This window comes from Drosophila arizonae, chromosome 3 (genome assembly GCF_054131065.1).
Source record: "Drosophila arizonae isolate 15081-1271.41 chromosome 3, UAZ_ARI_1.0, whole genome shotgun sequence".
Taxonomy (NCBI): Eukaryota; Metazoa; Arthropoda; class Insecta; order Diptera; family Drosophilidae; genus Drosophila; species Drosophila arizonae.
Window position 1 is genome coordinate 27,047,484 of NC_142923.1, and position 22,191 is coordinate 27,069,674.

The 22,191-nt window shown below is 38.6% G+C and overlaps 3 protein-coding genes across 9 annotated transcripts; 2 read left to right on the forward strand and 1 right to left on the reverse strand.

Annotated features, from left to right (window-relative positions):
- The first annotated feature begins 5,901 nt into the window (after positions 1-5,901).
- On the forward strand, positions 5,902-11,147 carry LOC108611018 (transmembrane reductase CYB561D2). 2 transcript variants are annotated; one of them, XM_089465824.1, is made up of 5 exons: positions 5,902-6,134; positions 7,929-7,955; positions 9,741-10,132; positions 10,193-10,385; positions 10,442-11,147. In XM_089465824.1, exons 3-5 carry the CDS (start codon positions 9,776-9,778, stop codon positions 10,750-10,752), a joined length of 861 nt encoding a protein of 286 aa, XP_089321950.1. In that variant the 5' UTR covers positions 5,902-6,134; positions 7,929-7,955; positions 9,741-9,775; the 3' UTR covers positions 10,753-11,147. The 2 variants fall into 2 exon arrangements, with proteins under 2 accessions (XP_089321950.1, XP_017858939.1); XM_018003450.2 differs by lacking the exons at positions 5,902-6,134; positions 7,929-7,955 and adding an exon at positions 9,143-9,303.
- LOC108611020 (uncharacterized) lies at positions 6,635-7,869 on the forward strand. The gene has a single exon (XM_018003453.2). It carries the CDS (start codon positions 6,970-6,972, stop codon positions 7,636-7,638), a length of 669 nt encoding a protein of 222 aa, XP_017858942.1. The 5' UTR covers positions 6,635-6,969; the 3' UTR covers positions 7,639-7,869.
- A 1,849-nt stretch (positions 11,148-12,996) lies between the features above and the next one.
- spi (spitz) lies at positions 12,997-22,157 on the reverse strand. Of its 6 annotated transcripts, none has more exons than XM_089465825.1 (3): positions 21,942-22,157; positions 17,534-17,881; positions 12,997-14,550 (listed from the first exon to the last, which is right to left on the reverse strand). In XM_089465825.1, exon 3 carries the CDS (start codon positions 14,255-14,257, stop codon positions 13,523-13,525), a length of 735 nt encoding a protein of 244 aa, XP_089321951.1. In that variant the 5' UTR covers positions 14,258-14,550; positions 17,534-17,881; positions 21,942-22,157; the 3' UTR covers positions 12,997-13,522. The 6 variants fall into 6 exon arrangements, with proteins under 6 accessions (XP_089321951.1, XP_089321954.1, XP_089321952.1 ...); XM_089465828.1 differs by lacking the exons at positions 17,534-17,881; positions 21,942-22,157 and adding exons at positions 20,377-20,728; positions 20,799-21,464; XM_089465826.1 differs by lacking the exon at positions 21,942-22,157 and adding an exon at positions 18,681-18,814.
- Between the last annotated feature and the right edge of the window lie 34 nt (positions 22,158-22,191).

The window sequence follows — 22,191 nt, forward strand, 5'->3', positions numbered from 1 at the left end:
GCTTGGAAAATGGGTAGGCCTACGCAGCTATAAGAATTCCTTACATATTGTATTCAGAAAATTGTAATTGCATTTGAATAGTGCTTCTATTCATGTAGTATTATTATATATGCAACTATATTATTACATGTATCAGTAGTCTTGTGGTTAAGGTGGTGGCGTGTATTATGTGCTGAGCTCCTAGTTTTAATAATAAGCGAATTTTTTTTATACAAGCAGAGTATTATTTTATTTTGTTAATATTCTTTTTTAATAAAAACATACGTACATACATATCTAGCAGCTCTACAGCATATGTTCATCAAGCCAGTAATAATGTTAAACATACATACATATATCATTTTCTTGACTGCAACTAGTAAATGCGCGTCATGTCCTTTGCTTAAGAGTGGAAAATAGTGCTCAAATTAACAATGTTATATATACATATATATGTATGTATGTATGTATGTAAAACAGGCTGAGTGAAAGAATGCGCTCGCATATGACTCAAGGTAGAATATTCAACCGAGCATATAGGAATTGAAGCAGTGGGAGTATGAGTGCGAGAACATGCACGGGACTGTAAGGGCGTGTGTGTGTGTCTGCACAAGTGCTTCTGCATATATAGGGAGAAAGAATGGGGGGGAGGGGGGACAGAAAGAGTAAGTGAGAGAGAGTAGCGTAAAAATAGTGCATAAATACATACATATGAAAATGGGATCATGTATGTTTGAGCACTCGCTCGAGCTAGAAAACCATCGACGGGATAGTTTCGATGAAATTTTTGGTATGCGGTACATACATTTTATACATTACATGCAAAAATCATCAGAATTAGTCCCCAGAATTTCAGCTTTTTTGGAAAATGCATTTTCCGATATACCAGAAATCAAATAAGTTGAAGAGCTAGAAAACTGGAGCTGAAATTCGGAATGCAGACCCCCGTCGACCACCCAAGAACAAATCCCTTGGCGGATATATGTCCGCCCACATGGGGCGCAAAAAGTTTGCAGTTTTTTCATTGGCCAATCAACACTCGTCCATCCCTGTCACATTGGGAAGTGAGTCAACTACCTGAGAATGGTGGATGCGCATGTAGCAATCAGAAGCAGAAGCGCTCGACCCACAAAGGCTTAAGAGTCCACAGGTAGTAGAGGAATATCTGAACGTAAGAGAGCGCGCTCTTAATGTGTTTAATTCTCTCTGAGCCAAAAGTTTTGCATGCATTGCACTCTCAAGGTCTGTATGGTGCTAATGGTGTTTGATTGTACTTCGGTTAATGTCGGCTTGGGACGAAGACATACGAAGTTGGAACAAGTACGATAACTAGTAGGGGTGCAGGACTAATTTTTATAAGCTGAACCCATGGGAAATCAGGGTATAATGCTTTTGTGAAAAGTATGTAACAGGCAGAAGGAATCATCGCAGACCCCATAAAGTGTATGTCGTAGATTCGTTCTCGTCCGGTTCCACCATTCTTTTATCAACAGCGCGTGCCTTGCGTTTTCTCAGATCAGATATAATGCAACAGTGATGCCAATTTGTCCTTTTTCTGGACAGATCAGTCCTGTTTTAAAGGGCTTCGTCCGCAAAAAATATCAAACATCCTCTATCCGGAAATCTGTCCCGTTTTTTTAATGCGAATCGTGTTCATATTCTTCCAGTTAGTTGGTTGTTTTTCCAGTTGATCGTTTGTGGATGCAACAGAATTTTATTGATTAATATTGCAGAATAGTTGAACATAATTTTAGCATTAAATATATGGCGAAGCGCAAGTGGTATTAATATGTTGGCGCGTACTGTAATTGTGCTTTCTAGTAGAAAGTCTCTACCTACTTGCCTATTTCCCTTTCTGCACGCCTTCGTGCTTGTGCGTGTGTGTGTTCGATTCCCTTGAACAAAGAATGCGAGTACTATGACAGGGTATGGTGATTCTTTTGGTCTCACACGAGCGCAGCATTCATAGTAAAGTTGTTAAGAGTATTCAGTTCGGTGGCGAGCAAAAGAAATGGTTGAGAAAAAGAGATCAGTAACGTTTAGAGCTGTGAGATGTACAGTGCATGAAGCAAACACGCCCATCCCATCATGTTTTCCGATTGGAGATTTCTCCATTGGCCAATCAACATTTGTCCATCTCGCTAAAAGTGGTGCACGAGCATGTAGCAATCAGAAGCAGATATATGTTTATACATATATACGAGACTTGTATATATAAGATATATATTTATAGAGCGCGCTCTCTTACCTTCAGATATTCCCCTACTTAGCTGCACTGCATGTATATGTATACATATACATATATGTATATGTTTATGTATTTATTGTCTATTTGCTATGCTTGCTGCAGGCTCATGCAGTGCAGCTAAGTGGGGGAATATCTGAACGTAAGAGAGCGCGCTCTTAATGTGTTTAATCCTCTCTGAACCAAAAGTTTTGCATGCATTGGTCTCTCAAGGCATTGTGCATTGTACATAGCACAGCTTGCGAGGTTTCGCTAATGGTGTTTGATTGTACTTCGGCTAGTGTCGGCTTGGGACGAAGGCAAACGAAGTTGTTTTGTTGCTGAGCAAAGCCAACAGGGGGAACAAGCATGAAAGCTTTAAAACAGTTTTATTATTATTATTATTTATTATTAGATTTGACAATATAAAGTATAACACATAATTTTTACGAGGCGGTGGAAAGTTGACCACAATTAAAGTAAAAAGGAACTCGAGTACATTTTACCCTCCGAAATTGTACGAAACGTGAGTTGTGTACAAAAATTAGGATTTATACTTGCAGCTGGAATGTGGTCATATAAAAACGGAGTCAGATTGCCAGCTCAGTCTTTTCCGGTAATTCTGAAAATTAAAAAAAAAAAGCGCCCATGATGCACCTGATCTTTGTCGCGCAGCTCTCTTGCTTTACACATTTTACGCACTTTCGCTGCGGGGAGACCTGGAAACCAAGTATTTTTTTATTTTTCAGTCTATTCCATTCCATTCTACATACCCTAGATCTAAACCAGCAAGGGTTGTGTAGAGTAAAGACTGGACAACAGAGGCGGGGGAAAAATAATCAGTACCCTAATTAGGGAAAAGTGAATCATAACTACATCTAAAAACATGTAGGAAGGCTCTAGTCGAGACTGCTCGTCTAGGAGATACCCTGAACCCTCTAAGCTGATATTCTACTCATTCTGCACTTCTTTTATGCACATGCATATACACATGCATCCACACGCACGCATAATCACGCGCTCTGCTGACTGCGCAGCTAGCAGCGACTGCGCTTGGGCTGCGCTGCAAAGTGGGCAATATTATGAGAATTTATTTGTTGAATAATAAATAATAAATAAAACTATCTTTCTGAAACTTTCAGAGCGTGATCATATGGCTAAAATGTGTGTACATTCCACAGCACAACATTCTAGTAGTAGAAATTTTTACAAATTGAGGGCGAAGTGGACGTGGTATCCAAAATCTTTAAATTACAAAATATTCGTATCGATCAACTGTATATACACAGTAAATCTGAGGTCTCTAGGGCTAAATGTGCTCAAATTAGGCTGAAAAAACAAAATCAATTTTTCGATTATTCTCGATGAAAAGTTATCCGACGAGTTATCGAAAAAATATGTTAAACTTGTACTGCGTATGGTACACACGAGTATGCATGCCAAATTTCAGCTCTCTAGCTCTTATAACTTCTGAGATCGACTCATATGGACGGACGGACGGAAAGACGGACAAAGCTACATCGACTCAGCTCGTCGTCCTGATCAAGAATATATATACTTTATGGGGTCTGCGATTACTCCTTCTGCCCGTTAGATACTTTTTCACAAAACAGCTATACCCTGATTTCCCATTTTCAATGGGTTCAGGGTATAATAACAATTATGAACGCTGCAGTTGTAACTAGCTTTAAACTGTAGGAGATATAAACTTTTGTGGTTTTCAACGTGGTTTGGACTTGGGTGGTCAACCCGTACGTATATACAAAATTTCAGGTCTGTAGCATCAATAGTGCCCAAAATATAGCAGAATTTGAAAAATCACTTTATCGTCAGGATGTCCAAATTTCGGCTTTCTAGTTCATCAACTTATATGATTTATGGTATGTCGGAAAATGCATTTTCCGATATGCCATGCTCCTAGTGGGCGGTTCGGGAAAACACTTTATAAATCGGAAATATACACGAGTATGTGTTTCAAATTTCAAGACTATTTTCAATAGCGCCGAAATAAATTGCGTTCATACGGACAGAAAGACTGACGGACGGACAAGACGGACATGCACAAAACCAATATACTCATTTCACTTTCGTAAAAAACATAATAAATGAATAATAAAAATTAAGTTTAATTTAATAAATAAAAAATTAAGAAATTTTCATGTTATTTATTCCTCTTTCATAGAAAAAAATAAATTTGAACCTAAGTCCTACAGCAACAGACAACCGACTACACGGAAAGCTCTTCGCATCGATGGACAAAAAAATTAAAGAACTGTATATAGTAAATCCCTATATGTATCCCATCTTCTAAGATAATTAAAATTTTTAACAAAGTTTACAAATCCCAGCATGCCCCAAACAAACAAAAAATTTTATTTAACCCGTAAAGAAAATTGAATGCCAAATTGAATGCCCAAATTAAGTATATGTATATGTATTTGTAATGGAGCTATCCGATTTAAATAAGTGTGTTTATTTGCCTTTCTATCTGATGTTTTATATCTGTCTCTATCTGCATATCATACATTCTGCCTCTCCGTCCGTCTGCCAAACAAAAGCAAGGGACAAAGAAGAACTAGAGAAGATTAGTTAATAGTTATATATTATATATATTATATTTGATACATTTCGTTTGTTTTCCTCCATTTTTCATCGAGCCCGCTGTTCCAGAATTTTGCCAGTTTCAAAATACTTTTATCCAGATTATTTATCCAAATTGTGTCTCAAGCGTCCGTGCCGAGCAAATACGAAGTAGTTACACGAAGTAGTTTATTTAACGAAAGCCTCGAGTGACTCAACATCTTTATGCTTTGCCAAATTATTCATTCTTTTTGAGGCTGCATTTATTCCCCCTCACTTTACAGAAGGCAGTTAGTTATGAAATCCAAATATTGAATGCTTCTCTCTCACTCATTCGTTTTCATAATGAATGCCCTCTCTTTCACGTAGGTTGTGAAGTGAAGCGAAGCCCAGAAGCCCTCTACTAAAAATCTTAAGAATAAAGGTTGTTTATAGTACAGTAACGTCATACTACCTAGTTTATTTCTAGTGCTATGTTGAAAGTGCTTTATCGTATATGCCTCATATAAACCTTTATTTATCATCACAATACTGTTAGTTTATATTTATAGTATGATGATGAATTGAGCTACTACTGTTAGTTGCTAACATGCTAAATTCGTTAATTCCTGGACGTTTAACAGTTGTTCCGCAGAAATATTTAAAAAAGTTTAAATTGATACCACTGCAAATGATATTTTATTGATCTTTAGTCACATCAAATAGTTATGTGAGTGTAGAGTAGAGCCCTTTCCGATACCGGGGCTGTTTATTATCATAGTACGTGCGCTTTTGCAGTACGATAAGGCTTAAGCACTGATGACGGTGCTCGAAATGGAAATAGTATCGGTAATTTAACAAATAAGTGCTAGACGCATTATAAGTGGCTTAAATCGATGATGACTATGCTACATTATGACCAACAATTACCCTAAGCAAGCGAGCGAGTGGAGTATAACCCGGCTAGCTGAGGAATACTCTGTTCAAATTCGCTCAACTGCATGCAATGCAATGCAATGCTTTCTTTTTTTTTTTTTTTTTTTTGCAATGCTATATTTAATGAGATTTCCTGATTGATCTTACATACAAATTTGACTTATTCATTCTATTTTATAGGTTTTATGGTTTCTTAATACATCAACACCGTCTATATACTCTATTTGCTCAAATTATCAAAGAAATCAATATACCCCACTTTACCGTAGTAAACATGGGTCGATTATATAAGGAATTCATATCAAATTTGAATGCTGGAAACACCCACTGAACGACGTGACACTGAGTGCAGGATAAGCTCTATCTCCATTGCTGCAATAGAAGATCTGTGTCGATTCTCACTGGCGATAAAGAAACTATTGGCAGTTGTTACTGGGTATGTACATAGAGTGCGAAATGCGAAATTGATTGCGCTAGGTGTATATATTATAATCCTTTAAATACTATGCATTTGATTGGTAACCGCAACCTTGCTGATAGTCGGAATATGTACATAAATAATATTATCAAGTAATTTAGTTAATTTAAAGAAACCAACGATTGTTAGTTTGCTCAACTGGAAGATACTGTTTAGAACAGGTCCGAAATACCTTACAGTTTATACCTTTGTGTTATAGGTTGCTTTACAGTTCGGCTAACAACTGCTCATATACAATTCTTATAAGGCTGTACGTAATAAGAAAGATACATTTACCTGAAGTCTATAATAGATATTTATCGAGTTTAAAAATATCGACTTTATAGCGTAAATCTATGGTAAACTTAATGTATTTGATACGAATAGGTGACTGAATGTTAAATTACCCGGCAGCGTCACAGCGCTTTGAAGTAGGACTGTCATAAGTCTTATATACCCGTTCGAACTTCCATGAAGGGTAAATGGTATAAATACGTTTTGCTATCCATAAAGAGGCCCTGAGTTGTATTTCCTTATGCATGAAAGCGGACGGCAATGTGAAAGTTCATTCAAAGAAAGACCCAGTATAAAAGCGCATTTCAAACTCGTAAAATATCCATAAAAAATACAAGTAATAATAGGTTCACATTATTATTGACTTCAAAGTGCAACGGTGAAAAGTGCTAAAATAATTTTGTGCTCGACTAGTAATAAGTCTCTTCAAAAGTTCCTTATTCTAAGGAAAAGAAAATATTTAATAAACAATTAATACAAAATCCTTGGAATCCTTGGAATCAAGTATATCGCCCTCAATATGACCGTAGCAAAAAGCAATTCAACTACCGTCCTGCAGCACATCGAAGCTGGTCTCAACGTGCTCAACCAGCTGTGCATTGGATTCGTAACAATCTGGATCTGCTGGAACTGCCTACGCACGGGTCTCTCTGGAATCCGGCTGCACGTCTGGCTGGTGTCCTTTGGCTTTGTGTTCCTCATGGCCGAGGCCATGATGTGCTTCTACGACGGCAACTGGCTGACTCTGCGCTACACTCGCAAGCGCAAGACGGCCATCCATGTGGTGCTGCAGATACTCGGTGGCGGCATGGGGGTAGCCGGCTGCCTGGTCCAACTGATACGCGACAAATGGAGCATTAGCGTCACCATCCACTCCCGGCTGGGATTCGCCGCCTTCGTGCTGTGCCTCATCTCTCTGCTCAGTGGACTCTCAGCAGTGCTGGCCCGTAGCCTGTCGAAGATTTGTTCGCCGCTGGGCAACAAGACCTTCCACGTCCTGCTCAGCATGGGCGCATTTGTTACGGCCATGTTGGCCCAGTTCTACGGCTACACGCAAACCGGAATATTCAAAGGCCAAGGCGAGGATTTCGTTATCCTTATGCAAGTTGTTACGCTCGTGTCAATGGTCCTAACCTGCATAGCACCGCTGAAGTCGCTATATCAGAAAGCTCTCAGTTTCGCCAGCTAAGAGGAGATACGATTACGTTAAATTTTAGATATAAATAATGTTAAATTTTAGATACAAATAATTTAATTAACTGACTATAATATTAATTTATAACTAGAAAATTAATAAAACTAACTATAATACGAATTCAGCATTGTTTTGATTTCAATGAAACTTTCTTCTAAATTATCCGTTTATATTTTCCATTCCTTATGAAGTAAATCCACAGTTTATTATCTTGAAATTATATATATTATATAAGTCTAGGAAGATAATTAAATAATTTAATAATGTATTCTATGTAATTCCAGGTTAGCGGATCCAGTTCACCAAATTAGGTAAGTGAAGCAGTGAAGTCAGTTTTAGACAAACTAATTTAAATTTTATTTTTTATTAGCTAGCTTAAAATCTATAATATAACGGACAAAACTGAGGTAGAAGTGAGGTAGTGTGTAGTTAGCGTCATCTGCGAATGGAATACCAAAAATATATAAGCTAATCTCATGAATACTTCCTCAGTTTTTCTATGTATATGTATACCCTGATCTTATTGAAAATACTAAATTAGGATATGGAAAATACAAAATTAGGATATAATAGTTTAATTTTCAATGATTAACTTATAGATAAATTCTATAGCTCTTTTACTATTAATTACTATTAGCAAGTTAAGTCTTTTTAAACGATTTCAGTAAAAGAAGTTGAAAAACAAAAACATTTTGTCATTCATGTTAAGTGCAAAATCTAATAAATATCAGATAAGTTGATCTTTTCTCTTTGATGTTATCTCCATGTAAAAATCTCTCATAAAGGTATGTTTTAGTATCCAAACTAAAGTCGGTTCAGCCAAATTTCTTAATGAATCATGCTGTTTTTATTGAGAGAGCTATTCATGCAGTTGCTCACGTTAAATATTAAATATATTAAGGCATTTCTGTCGGTATGTCTAACTTTCTATATATCTGTTTATCTGTGCGCCTGCCTATCTATCTGTACATCAATTTATCTCTGTGTACGTCAGTTTTCTTGAAGTCGTTCAATTTAAACTATATTTGATAACAGCATCGATAGTTGATTGCGATTATGGTTCGTCTCGAGATACAGGGTATATCAAAGCAAAGCACTGCCTAAAAGCAATTCAAATTTGTGTACAGCATCCCCAGAGATTCGTTTTCTCTTGCAATAAACAAATGTATATATATTATATTTAAAATTTAAATGCAATATATATCAAATGGAGGCATTCGTACCCGACTAGTAAATGCCCTGTAATTGTTTTCTTATCAAATATAAATATGCCTTTAATATCGATGCTCTTGCTGGCCTTGATCTATCAATGAATTTTCATATAACTTTTATATTTTGCCCCTATATGTATATTAAAAGTCGACTGTCATGTGATCTATTGGGTATATGTATGCGAATAGCAATATGGGTTATTTGCGGTTTGCGGTTGACAATACCAGTTATAGCTGCAGACTGAGGCGTCATTAATGTCGACTCGACCCCGAGTCGACTTCGCGCTGTACCCATACTGAACTGAGATTAGTGAACTGGCTATAGTCAATGGGCGTACTTCTGACTCGCGGAAAACTGCAATAAATTGTAGCTCATATAAATTGGCTATTGGCTTTTATGATTTCGGCCGACGACAAATCGAAAATAATAATTGCCGTGAATTTGAATGTAACGAAACCCCAAAATAAAAAGCAAAAAAGCACAGTCAGCGCTTTCCAGGCTCATAAAATAGTTGTTGGACGCAATTATCAGTCGGCGAGCTTGTTTTTGTTGTAGCTAATAAATTTAACACGAAAATAACATTATTGTTTCCCCACTGATAAGCATGCCGTACACACTATATCGACCTCCAGATGCTCGACTACCAGATGCCCTCTACTGGGTTTCATTGATATTCACATGCCTCCTCTCTTCTCCTTTGCCAGAAGGGAACATTTCGAATTCGATATCATGCTAAGCTTACCGATATTTCATTGAAATCGATACATATCGATTCGAAACAAACGGCTTGAATGACCTGAGCTGACTTGACTTTTGCTGCTAAATATGAATTTGACGAGCTGAAGATTTATAGCCCAATCTCTCTCTCTCTCTCTTATTTTCAGTTACAGGGTATTAAGACCAAGTATTTAGGGCCACGATGACAGAACATCTCCCGCCGGTCATCAGTAGCACGCAGAAAGTGATCGACTACGGCAGCACAAGCGACTCAGCCAAGAATCTGCTCCCGCAATCGCCTCCAACAGCTCCAACGGCACGAGCCCATCGATCGTCCGCCTTTGTGCATCTGAACGAATCTTCCGGTGGCCATCGATATTCGAGAATGTCGCACAAATTGCCGCTTAGTGAGACCGAGCAGCCGCTGCAGCGCCTGGAATACTCTCTGAATGTGCTGAACCAAATGTGCATTGGATTTGTTACCATCTACATATCGTATCTCACGCTGCAGACGGGCCTCGCAGGCACCAGCCTGCACGCCTGGCTGGTTACCATTGGGGTAAGTTGTCCCTCGGCCCGAATTGAACAGCATTTAAGTTTTCCCCCTGGCATGTCGCAGTTCTCCTTCTTCATGGCGGAAGGCGTAATGGTCCACTATGGAGGCAATGTGCTAACGAACAGCTACAAGCGATCCACCAAGACCACAATCCATTGGATCCTACTGACGCTGGGCGGTGGCTGTGGGGCAGCCGGTGCCCTGATCAAAATGATACAGAAGGGATTTCTGCTGCAGTCCGTCCACGGCAGATTGGGTAAGTGAACGGGATTCGCTCAAAGAGGAACATAAATAATCGGGTATTCTTCCTAGGCATTACCGCCTTTATACTCTGTCTCCTGGCCATGAGCTCCGGGCTGGCAGCTCTCTGCTCGGCGCGCGTTAAGAAACTGATCACGCCGCTGCTAAACAAAACATTCCACAATTTCCTGGGTTTCGTCTGCTTTGTCATCGCCTTAGTCACCCAGTATTACGGGTATGAGACGGGCTATTTTAAGAGCCGCACCAAGGCCGACTTCCAGATCTTGATGAAGTGCATAACGCTTATTTCGCTGGTGCTCAGCAGCTATGGTCCAATGAAGGGGCTCTATCATAAAATAAAATCAATTTCAAGGCAGTTCTAAATCGGACGGAGATTATTTGGCGACACTTTAAAACAGATTTGTGTGATCAGTTTTCCTTATCGCAACCGCGCGACCCTCTGTTATTCAATCTGAATCGAAAACTGCTTTAGACTTTAAAGCCGTGAATTCCCCAACAATACATACCTCATGCCGGCACTGGAATTCCCCCATAAGTAAATTGGCCTGCAGTTCACGGGGAATTATAGATAAGATCGTTTTTATTATTATATTATATAGTCGTTGCCTTTTGCTAGGCACGTACAACTCATTTGTAATACGAATCATACTTTTATGACAGTATCAGCTATGCCAAGAGATAAATGTCTTACACGCACGCTGAATTGAATAGGCTCTATCTTGAAATATATAAGAATAAAATATATTTTTTTAAACTATCTACAATCTTCAATCCAATAACAATTAAGTATGATGTTTAGGCAGCAGAATCGTATTTATAGACCTTTTATATTGTAGGCTGATCCAAAATTTGTCGAAGATATAAGATCCTATAGATATGTTTATATGTATATTATGCACACTTTTTATTGAACTAGAACATGGCTAGATACCTATACATATATATTTATATCTGAAATCTGAAGTTCTATATATTATAGCAGAGATGCAGTGGTAATTCCAAATTTGCAACGCCCCCAGTTGTGATATCAGAAAATAAATATTTATTCAAAAGAGGGTAGAGCACAACTACTATACTCTATGGGATTACTATTACTAAAGAATGTTAAATTCCATAGGACTTCTTCCAGAATAACTCGATTCGGAATCTTATTATATATATATTATATATTTTGATAAAATGTTTACATAGCTGGAATTATCTATCTGTCTTTCATAGCACTTTATTTACCAATATCTCTAGATAAACTAAAATTCTCGGCTTTCGCCGGTATTTAAGTTAAACATGTGAAATTAAAAACCTCTGATTGAGATTTATTCAGACTGCTTCCCGCCCAATTTACCATACCATACGGCTGTTGTACCCTGAATGAGTATTATACAATCGGTAGTAGCTGACTGCAATGCCCATACCTTTATCACCATTTATTTGAGTATTCAAATCTGTCTAGGTTTTATAATCTACGTGCGTACGTACACCCATTCATGTAGACTATCATAGGGTTTGTACATAATTCCAGCAACTCATGATGGCCTTATCTAAGAACGTGAACACGTCGCTCATAAGATTATCATTTCTACTTAACCGCTTATCATTAGTTGGCATTCTTAATTAAACTGAACATTGCACGATTATTATCAATTGATAAAAATAGAAACTGTTTCGTTCAATCAAAATCGTTAATACTGAAGAGCCGTTGTATATCTGTATCTCAAGGGCACAAACAACTTTCTATAGACACCCAGTCAGATAATCAAATGAAAGTGAAAAGCAACTCAGCTAGATGCATTGGATTCGCGATCATCTTCAGGAACTGCCTCGTGAAACCAAGTGTAAGCCGGCCACCCATGTAGCGCTGTAGATAACTGGTGACGACATGGGGATAGGCGGCTATGATAAGTGACCACCCATTCCCGGGATTCGCTGCCTTCGGCCCAGTTCTACGGCTACACGCAAACCGGAATATTCAAAGGCCAAGGCAAGGATTTCGTTATCCTTCGGCAGTTTGTGGCCCTCGATCTCAATATATATAGATAACTGGCAATCATCGGAATATCCAAACATTGGAGTCAGACTCCACTAATGTTCCTGATCCTAATCGTGATCCTGTTATACATACATATGTACAATACTAAATAGTGTTGACAATAATCAAAACTAATGGAAAATCAGAAACATTTACATATAAAGGAGCAAATTTGCCAAGAAAATAAGTCAAAATGAATGCAGGTATAATTAATTAAAGTCTAACAATGAAATATTCGTTTTTGGCAATTCCAGAATTCATCCAAGCACGAGTTTAAAATTGTAAAATCGTTTTTCGTGTTCTTCCCCCAATGTTTCCAGTAAAAGCCTAAAAGTATGTAACGGCATTTTTAGCATCTTGATTACCGTTAATTCAACTATTTTCATACAGTCGAGTCTCGATAATTTGTACCCCGATCAAAAACCGCTATAAATCGAAAAAGTATCGTTTTTGATAACTCTCGATAATTTGAATTTCTGCTTAAATCGAAAAATAACTGATCCCCTGCCATTCCGAATTATCATGAATAACTCATATATGAGTTTCTTACAACTGAATTGCAATCAAAAACACAAGAGAATCTGGGACCTGCTCCCTTGGCATAAATAATATGCAAGTGCAGCGCATGTTTATTTAAAAAATTCTCATTGTAATTCATACATAGCTAGTGCAATAAATAATACTTGACGTGGATCATTGTGGATGTGTTCGTGCATGTACATATATATGCTATGATATACATGTATGTATAATAGTTATAGAGTAAAATAAATATAGCTCTAGCATAAGGTATAATAAAAATACATATTCGATTCACGATAATTAGAGAAGCGAAAAATCTCATCTCAGGTCCAAGATACGCACAAGAACTTGGAATACAGAGCTTGTTACACGTAACATTTAGTAAATAGGACAGTATGTTTATGTGGTATGTATAATGGAACATTAAGCTACGACTAAAGCACATAGAAATTCGTAGTACGCATTTTCGGCATGACATGCATAACGGGCAAGGCAGAAATCATTTGAGATAGCTCAAATATATACTCGTCTATAGCTAAGTGGAAATTCTGTTTTTAGATTTCTGTGTCAGATTCAGTTTGAGTTTAGAGCTTGGTGCTGCGCCTGATGGCGAAGGACATCAGGGCGTGCTCCAGCCGCATATGGTAGGGCAGCTTGCCACGCGTCACGAGCGGCTCATCGCCCGAGGCGCAGCAGCGGTCGCGACAGCACTCGCAATGATCGCCATCGCTGCACTCCTCCTCCTCATCGTCGAGGTCGTCCTCCTGGAGCTCGCGCTCCTTGGCCGCGCGCTGCTCGAAGCGCAAGTAGAACACAAGGCAGACGAACAGCATCAAGACGAGGGCGCACATCGCACCGCTGGCGATGCTGGCCTTCTCGAGCATGGGACGCGGTCGCTTGGGCAGATAGGAGCCGTCGATTTCCTTATACTCGCAGCGCTGACCCATGAAGCCAATGGCGCACTCGCAGCTGTAGACGGGCAGCTCGGCGATCTTCACGGCGAAGCAATGGGCGTCATTCAGACAGTACCAGGCGTCGAAGTTCTCCGGACACTTGTATGTGGGGAATGTGATGTTTGGCCTCGGTGTTGTCGTTGTTGTGGTGGTTCGCATTGTCGTTGTTGTTGTTGTAGCCGGCGGCTGTGTGGGCGCCAATGCAATGCCCGACATGGACGACGAGACCGACGGACGGGGCTTCGGCACGGTGCGGCTGGAGCATGCCTCGATCAAAGCCGGACAGCCCAGGCAGCTGAACAGCAGCAGCAGAATGCCCATTCTCAATCTGTCGAATACTCTTGTGGCTGTGCTTGTGGAATGCATTTGCAGGCTTTTGTTCGATTTCTTTCTATTTGGTTTGCAACTTTGTTTGGTTTCTCTTAAGATCTTACAATACTACTATTTTGTGTGTATAAAACAATTAAATAAAACGATAAACAAGACTATCACAAAGTATTTAACAAATGTCGTTATGCACAGCGAGGCGTCGTCATCAAAGGCTCTTTGGAATTCGGTTCGGTCGAGTACAGTATCTGTATCTGCATATGCAGCAGAGTATCTGTGTCTGCATATGCGTCAGAGTCTGTGTGTGTGTGCGAGTGTGCGGATCGGCGTATCTGTGAAAAAGATACAAATGCATTAGTAAATTGTCGGAAAATCGAATTATTCGATAATCATTAACGCAAATTTTCAAGATTCAAATAAATGTCAGCTAAATGGCATGATAAATAAAATGCAATCTGAATGGCTTATTAACTTGTATCAAATATATAATTAAAGACACAATTTCACTCGAATTTGTTCAATTTTCCTTTCATTTTTGTTGATTTTTTTTTTTTCAATTGTTTCTCTTGTTGTTTTCCGTTGATTATCCTAGCTCATCAAAGCTGGCTGTGATATGCGTCGGGTATCCATATCACAACCACTTGATGAGGCTTAGATAAGCAACATCAAATTTCTTTTGATGCAGAGTTCCGATTGATTTTTTAAACTGATGTTCCACATTATAATACAGGCTGGCCGAATAAGAGCAATAGGAAAAGGAATTGCAATTGAAATAAAAACAGTCTTAAAAACATGTCATTGTTTCTGATTTCATTTGAATCTATATCCTTGTCTGTGATGAATTTGTTTTTATTTAGGCGGTCCGACGATTCCGACTCCTAATCTAGAGCCATCACAATATTATTTCTAATATCTCTCATCTCTCATAGTTTTCTAAGTTTCCTTCTCCATTTACGTTTAGCCTAATATGCAACAGAAATCAGTATTGAAGGAAGGAAAGTTATTTCTTTTCTATTTATTTCCTATTGCTCTTATTTGGTCACAATTTACTTGATGACTTGCTCCAATTCCAGGTCCGTCTTCAACGGGTGTTATTTGAGTGCGAGCTACATTATGATTGACTTGAATTGATTTGATTGATTGACTGATTGATTGATGTACGTTACATTACGCTAAGCTCATCAAAGCTGGCTGTGATATGCTCGCAAAGCTTTCAAAATGCATTTCACAGCCTCTTTGAGAGCTCAGCATGAATGTGGCCAATTCTTATGATAGAAAGAGGAACAGGTATATAGATAGATAGATAAATAGACATTACACACACATATATATATATAAAGTTTGATTTGTAAAAGTACATTTGGAGGGATCTCAGGAGGGCACCATGAATTATAATTTTGTTCAATGATTTATGTAACAGTTCATTTGAACTACGAATAAAACTAGTGCAGATTAAATTATGTTTTTGAATGTATATTTTTTTATGTTTTATTTTTATTATATTTAAAAATATTTGTTATTCATTTTTGAATTATTTTGTATTATCTTTATTATGATACGTATCGTTTTTTTTTTTTACCAGAATTTTTGTTTTTATTTTTTATGTTTTAGGATATCTTAGTTTCTTGTCTTTTTTTTAATTTTGTTTTTTATGTTTTGAATTTTGGACTGAGCATCGTGTCGCTCCTCAAAGCTGGCTGTGATATGAGTAGGCAGAAAAAGCAAACATTTCACAACCACTTTGAAGAATGACACAACTCTCTCTCTCTCTCTCGCTCTCTCTCTCTCTCTCTCTCTCTCTCTTGGTCTCTCACTCGGCCGCGCTCCCGCTCCCGCTCTCTCCCATGCTGTTCGTTGAGTGGAGACTCTCTCCCCCGACCTTTCTGTTAGTCTGCTGCAGTTTAAATATTACTGTTACTTCGTTCATTTCTGTTAGTTCTCACCGCCGGCTTTTGCTTGGACGCCGCACAAATATAAATAAAAACAAACTAAAAATAAAACAGAAGCGAAACCAACTTTATAACACTGGCAATGATGATAATGATGGTGACGACGATGATGATGAGTAGATGGGGAGCGGTGTGGTTGCTGTGCTACACAAATCTGAATGAAGCCGTCCGGCGTTATAGCTTGAGCAAAATTGAATGAAAACAAATATAGCGTACGCTATTTATTAAGCGATAATAATACGTTAACACACGGCAATAACAATAACAACAACAGCAACGACGACGACATCAATAAGCACAGACACTTAAAATAAACAATATGATAATATAACATGATCATTGCACGCCATTAACAGTAAACAATCAATATGCATACACATACACACATAAATAGAGAAGAAAAACAAATAAACGTCACTTATGGCACTGATAAACGCCAAGGTTGCCACACGTGGTAAATATGTACCAAATTTAGTCAACGTAAAGTCTACACATTTTTTTGGTAAACATATCTATTTGCAAATACTTATTATATCAATCGAAATTTGTAACAAATTGTTATTAGCAAAATAAAGATATGATAAAATATAAATTTTTTAATTTACACAAAAAAAAATTGGACTTTTTTTTGCATAAAAATAAAATCTTTGGCTCACATTAATGTAAGCTTGGTACAAGTACAAGTGGCAACCGTGTCAGAAGCCTCAATAATATTTATGTGTATATACATATATACATATATATTTATATATTGCATTTATTTATTTTTTTTTATTATGGCGCCGACACCAAAGCCCGTCAATTAGTCGCCAATTTTATGATAACAATTTCCAAATTTATATACGGACATTAAGAAATTGAATATTTAAACCGAAAAATAAATACAAAACAAAGAAACGTAAATGCAATTAAAAGCACAAATTTCGAGATTTCTTTTCATGCGTGTGTTGGTTTGTATGTGTGCATATGTGTGCGTGTGTGTATGTGATGTGTTGGATTGACAACGTCGCGTCCGTTATTAAAATTTCCGTTTTGAAAATTGAAATCTGCAATGCGAGAGGAACTAGAAGGAAGCCGCACAAAGTACAAGTTGAATAACCATTTTGAACTTGCGCGCGCGTAGGTCAAGATCACCATCCCATTTTACTGTTCTTTTGCGCTGTTGTTACTTTTTCAATAGGTATTTGCCTATCACTAATAATAACAATAATATTAAAAACAACGACGACACCAATAAAGAGCAAAACAAGTTCGTTGATCTTGGTCATTGCCAGTGGCGAAGCAATTGGTAATAAATATTACTAATAGAAAGCATAAACTACATGCAAGACAACAACAACAACAAAGTTTGCATACATATACATACATGACAATTGGCAGCATTCAAGAGAACGTCAACAACAACGCCCGCTAATATTACTGCTTCTGCTGCTACTTCTGCTGTTGCGGCAGCTTCTGCTCGGGTCGTTGCCGTAAAACTGCTTCTCTCCTGCTTTCTCTCTCTCTCTCTCACTCTCGGTCTCTGCCTCTCTCTTTCGCTTTCTCTATGTTTTTATGCTGCCGTGTTGTTTGTTGTTGCTGTAGTTTTCACGTTGCCTTATGCTGTTTCATTCTTGGGCGTCGCTGCTGCCCGAGTTCGTTGCTCGGTATCTGCTAGTATGCGTTTGTGTGTATGTATATGCATATGCATGTGTGTGTGTACATGTTTACAAAACTGTAAGAAAAGCGGTGTGTGAAAACTATGATTAACGTGGTATTCTACCACAGCGAAGATACACCAACACAAGCACACTGCATTCAGACACACATACGCACACAATGACAATTCTGTTGTTCTGCTGCTGCTATCGTCGCTTCTGAAATCTTACCGGTTTTTTTGCTTTTGCGTAAAAACAACGCAAAAAACAAGTCCTACTAGTTTTTGTTAGTGAGTGCGTGTAAAAGAGACAGCAATTGTCTCCACTTAGTGGCGACAACAACCATTTTTCGAGGTGTGTTGGATAGAGTACAAATGTTTGTGTTAGTGTGTATTGGTGTGCGTGCGTGAGAGTTCAAGTGCATGCGCTTGTGTGTGTGTTTATGTCTACACTTCGTACGACGCGTAGGGAGAGTACAATTTATATAAATGTATAAATGTATGTGTATATATATTTTTTTAATTTTTAGCTACTCGTCTGTATGTATAAGCATATATATGTGTGTGTATGCGCGCGGGAATGTTAAGAATTCTAAGAATTTCGCTCAAGCAAACGGGGCGCGGGCGATGCAGAACAAGTACAGGTTATGAAAAATATATATTGACACTATTTATGAATAGTTCTTCAATTGAAATTTCATTTTATTGTATTAAATCAATCCATAAACTACAATTTTCATGAATGATGCACAAAGAGACGATGAAAACCACAAACACCAATAAACCCAGTTAGCAGTTTTTTAAATCCTGAGTATTTCTTTCGTTCACTACATTGAAAAGAATATATATATTTTTGTTTTGTATTTCCATTGGTTACCAAAAATAATTTATATTAAAAACAAAATCACTTGGCATGAAGCCGATGCCGACGCCGTCACTAGCAGCAGCAGCGGCATCGGTCGCTCAGAAAACACAACCGCATCGCAAACGCTATGAAAGACAACTGACGAAAACAGCAAAGAGCAAGAGCAAAGCGTGGCCAGACTGATTAAATGAGAGACCAAAGTAGACGCCAACGCCAACGTTTTCTTTTCTCTTCATATGTATGCATAAGTATGCATGTGTGTGTAATTTAGGCATTGGCGGCCCGCACACATACACCTCCAAATAACATAAATAACAACAACGTACGGTACGGCTTGGGGCCTGTTGTTTTTGTTTTGGTGTTGCCAGAACGTTTCGCACGCTATAGTAGGATCAACATGTTGACATGCCGCCGCCGCCAAGTTTGGAGGAGCTAAATTGCACACAAACAAGAAGCGACGCAGCGCGGCGGTTTAAAAGCAGGTAGACGAACGGGACGAACAGGATGAGGTCCAGACTGGGACGACAACATTTTCTGCTACTTGGATGCTTGTTTTAGTGAATTCGTGGAAATCTTGGTTGATGCGCAGGCGCGCACGTAAACAACATTCCTCGAGGCATTGCATTGAGTCTGGCCTTTTATTTTCTTTATTTTTTTTCTGACATGTTGTGCGCGCCAAAAATAAAAACGAGGCTTTGTACGCGCGCGCCAAGGATTGCGGGGTTGCCAGACTGTCATAGTTATGGAATGCATATAATATTTAAATATTGACAAATATATAACGGCAAATTTCTCTCACACTAAATTCGAGACACATACATATAACCGGATTCAATATTTTATTGATCATAGCTTTCACGCAAAACTAGGATATGTGTCTATGCTAAGTTTTATCCATGTTATCATTACTTAGTCTTCATTCCTTACTAGTTGCACTTGTATTGTTAGGACATTGACCCTGAGCTAAACAAACGCACGCAAAGTATCTCGGAAGAAACATCATTTTCTACGGACTAGTGCAAAATAATCAATACGAATTAAACTGCAAACTTTTAAGCGCTACACACACAATCACACGCATTCAAGCTCAGCGTCATTTGGCGATGACGGGAAAGGTCATGTAAAAAAAAGTTGCCAATTTGAGATTGGGGCTGGGTCGTCTAGTCTGGGTCGCGAGACGGTTGTCAGACTAGACAGCCAATGCAAATTGTAACGGTAATCATTAGACGAGCACACACAGCAAGCACAGGCATTGGCACTCACTCGCTCACATTCGCGATTCTCTCGCGCATTATTTGCATGCCGCTCTCTCAGTGTAGAGTTCGACGGCCTTCTTACGTAAAGACAGCAACACAACGCGCAGCGGCATTTTTCTTCTTTCTAATAAGCAAACACAAAGGGGAACCGGGAGGATTTTGGCGTTGCCACATCGTTCAACACAGAAAAACTCGTTTTCGTCCGCACTCTCTCGCCTGTATTTGTGTCTTTGCAACTGTACAAAAACAACACAAATAACTACAACTATAACCGAAACACGGCGCAGACGCCAAACGAACGCTCCCCGTTGGATTGTCCGTCTGTCAGTCGTTTTGGCCCGCCCGTCACATTCTGTATATGTATGTGTGAGTGTGTATATACATATCGTGTATGTATATGCGTGTGTGTGAACAATTTTTATTTTTCTGAATGTAAAGGAAGTGGCACGTACTGTACATAGCGCTCCGCCGATGCCTGCTGCTTCTGCTGCGACTGCGGCTGCGGCTGCGACTGCTACCGACGAGGCATCAGACTATGGAGTGAGAAAAAATATACAGACGACAACGACCGACGCTGTGTGATGGTGGTGGCAAGCCGAGACGACCTGAACATGGGGCCCAAGCAGACGGGAGCTTCTTTGTGTGTGTTGGTGTGTGCAGCATACCTACTATAAACAGGAAATGGAATTTACACACACATATGTATCTACACACACAAACATATACAGCGGCAAATTGTTGGTGAGCCGACAAGCGGACGTGCTGCTTAATTGACAAATGGGCATAAAGAGAGAGTGGCTGAGCCTGAGAAAAAGAGAGAGAGAAAGAGCGAGTAGAAGCAGACAAAGTTGATTGAAATCAATAGTCACCGTACAAGTGTTTGTATATATGTATGTCTAACAGCGCGTGGAATGTGTGAAAAAACGCGGCCAATGGATGGCAATCAAACGACGCTCATTGCCGTCTATGTTGAATTCTGGAATGTCCAAGTATCTTCTGGTCGCGTGGAGACTTTTACTCTGCCGTTGCTTTTGCGTCAACGTCTTTGCACCTGACACACTCGCAGGCCGCGACGACACACCCTGTACCCAAAATCGACAGCAGCTGCAGTCTTGAAACTATTTAGCTGCTGTTTTCTAACGCTCGTTTGCAATTATAACATGTTGCACAATTAGATCCGTTGATTGCCTACAAATAAAGTAGGCTTGCATATATATGTACATGTTGTGTGTATGTATACTTGCATTGAAAATTATTTACAAGTAAACACGAGCATGTGTGTGTACAACTGACATTGTAATTGTATATGGCGACCGTACTACACGTAGCGTGTAGTTTTTACTCGAAAACAAGGAATGAATGAAATTTCGTTGTTTCCCGTGGAATACATACACATGCACATGCTCATCCGTATACATGCATTTGTATATATTTGGAACAAGAGAGAAAGTCTACAAAGTGGCCGCGTTGCCAACTGCGTGGACAAATTGTTTACTTTTCGCTCGCCGGCTATGAACACCAAGTGGTTTAATTGAATGAAACCAAAAAAATAAAAAATTTTAAAATGAAACAAAAAAAAAAAAAAATTATTGCTACAATATATGGGGTGACGCCTTGCTGCCGTGTACTAACCTACATTAATGTAAGACAAGATGTGGCTGTATAGGCAAAGTAGTTGGCAACATACAAACTAGTTTATTTTACGCGTTGCCTCAAAAGTCTCCGCGCCGAACGAAGCATGGGGAGTGCAGCATATATGCCTGAATATATGTGTAAAGGAGAGGGCTATTGAAAAAAAAAAAGACATATACATGTGTATGTATATACGAAACAAAATTTACTGCTGCTTTCGGTGCCTTATGCAGGGGCTACATACACACACACTCAACGAAAATATAATTTGTCTACTGCGTAAAAATTACCGAAATAATTTTCCCGGCGACCAAATTACACAAAACCGATCATTTATATTTAACAATTACTTTCAGCTCGGGGTTTGTTAATTCCAATAACTTACATTTGGTGTTCGCAATAGCCATTTAAGCTTTCGCCGCTTACAAAATATTTTTCACATACTCTGCACACACGCGCACATTTGTTATAACTAATACTGTTTAATATTTGAGTTGCTCTCTTAGTTCGAAATAATTAAAAAAAGGCACTCAATTCTTTTTTTTTTTTTTTTTTCTTCTTTATTTTAATCCATCCGTGTAGCCAGTTCAATCGAAAAATGTTATATCGATTGTGCTTTGCTCATCACCAATGTA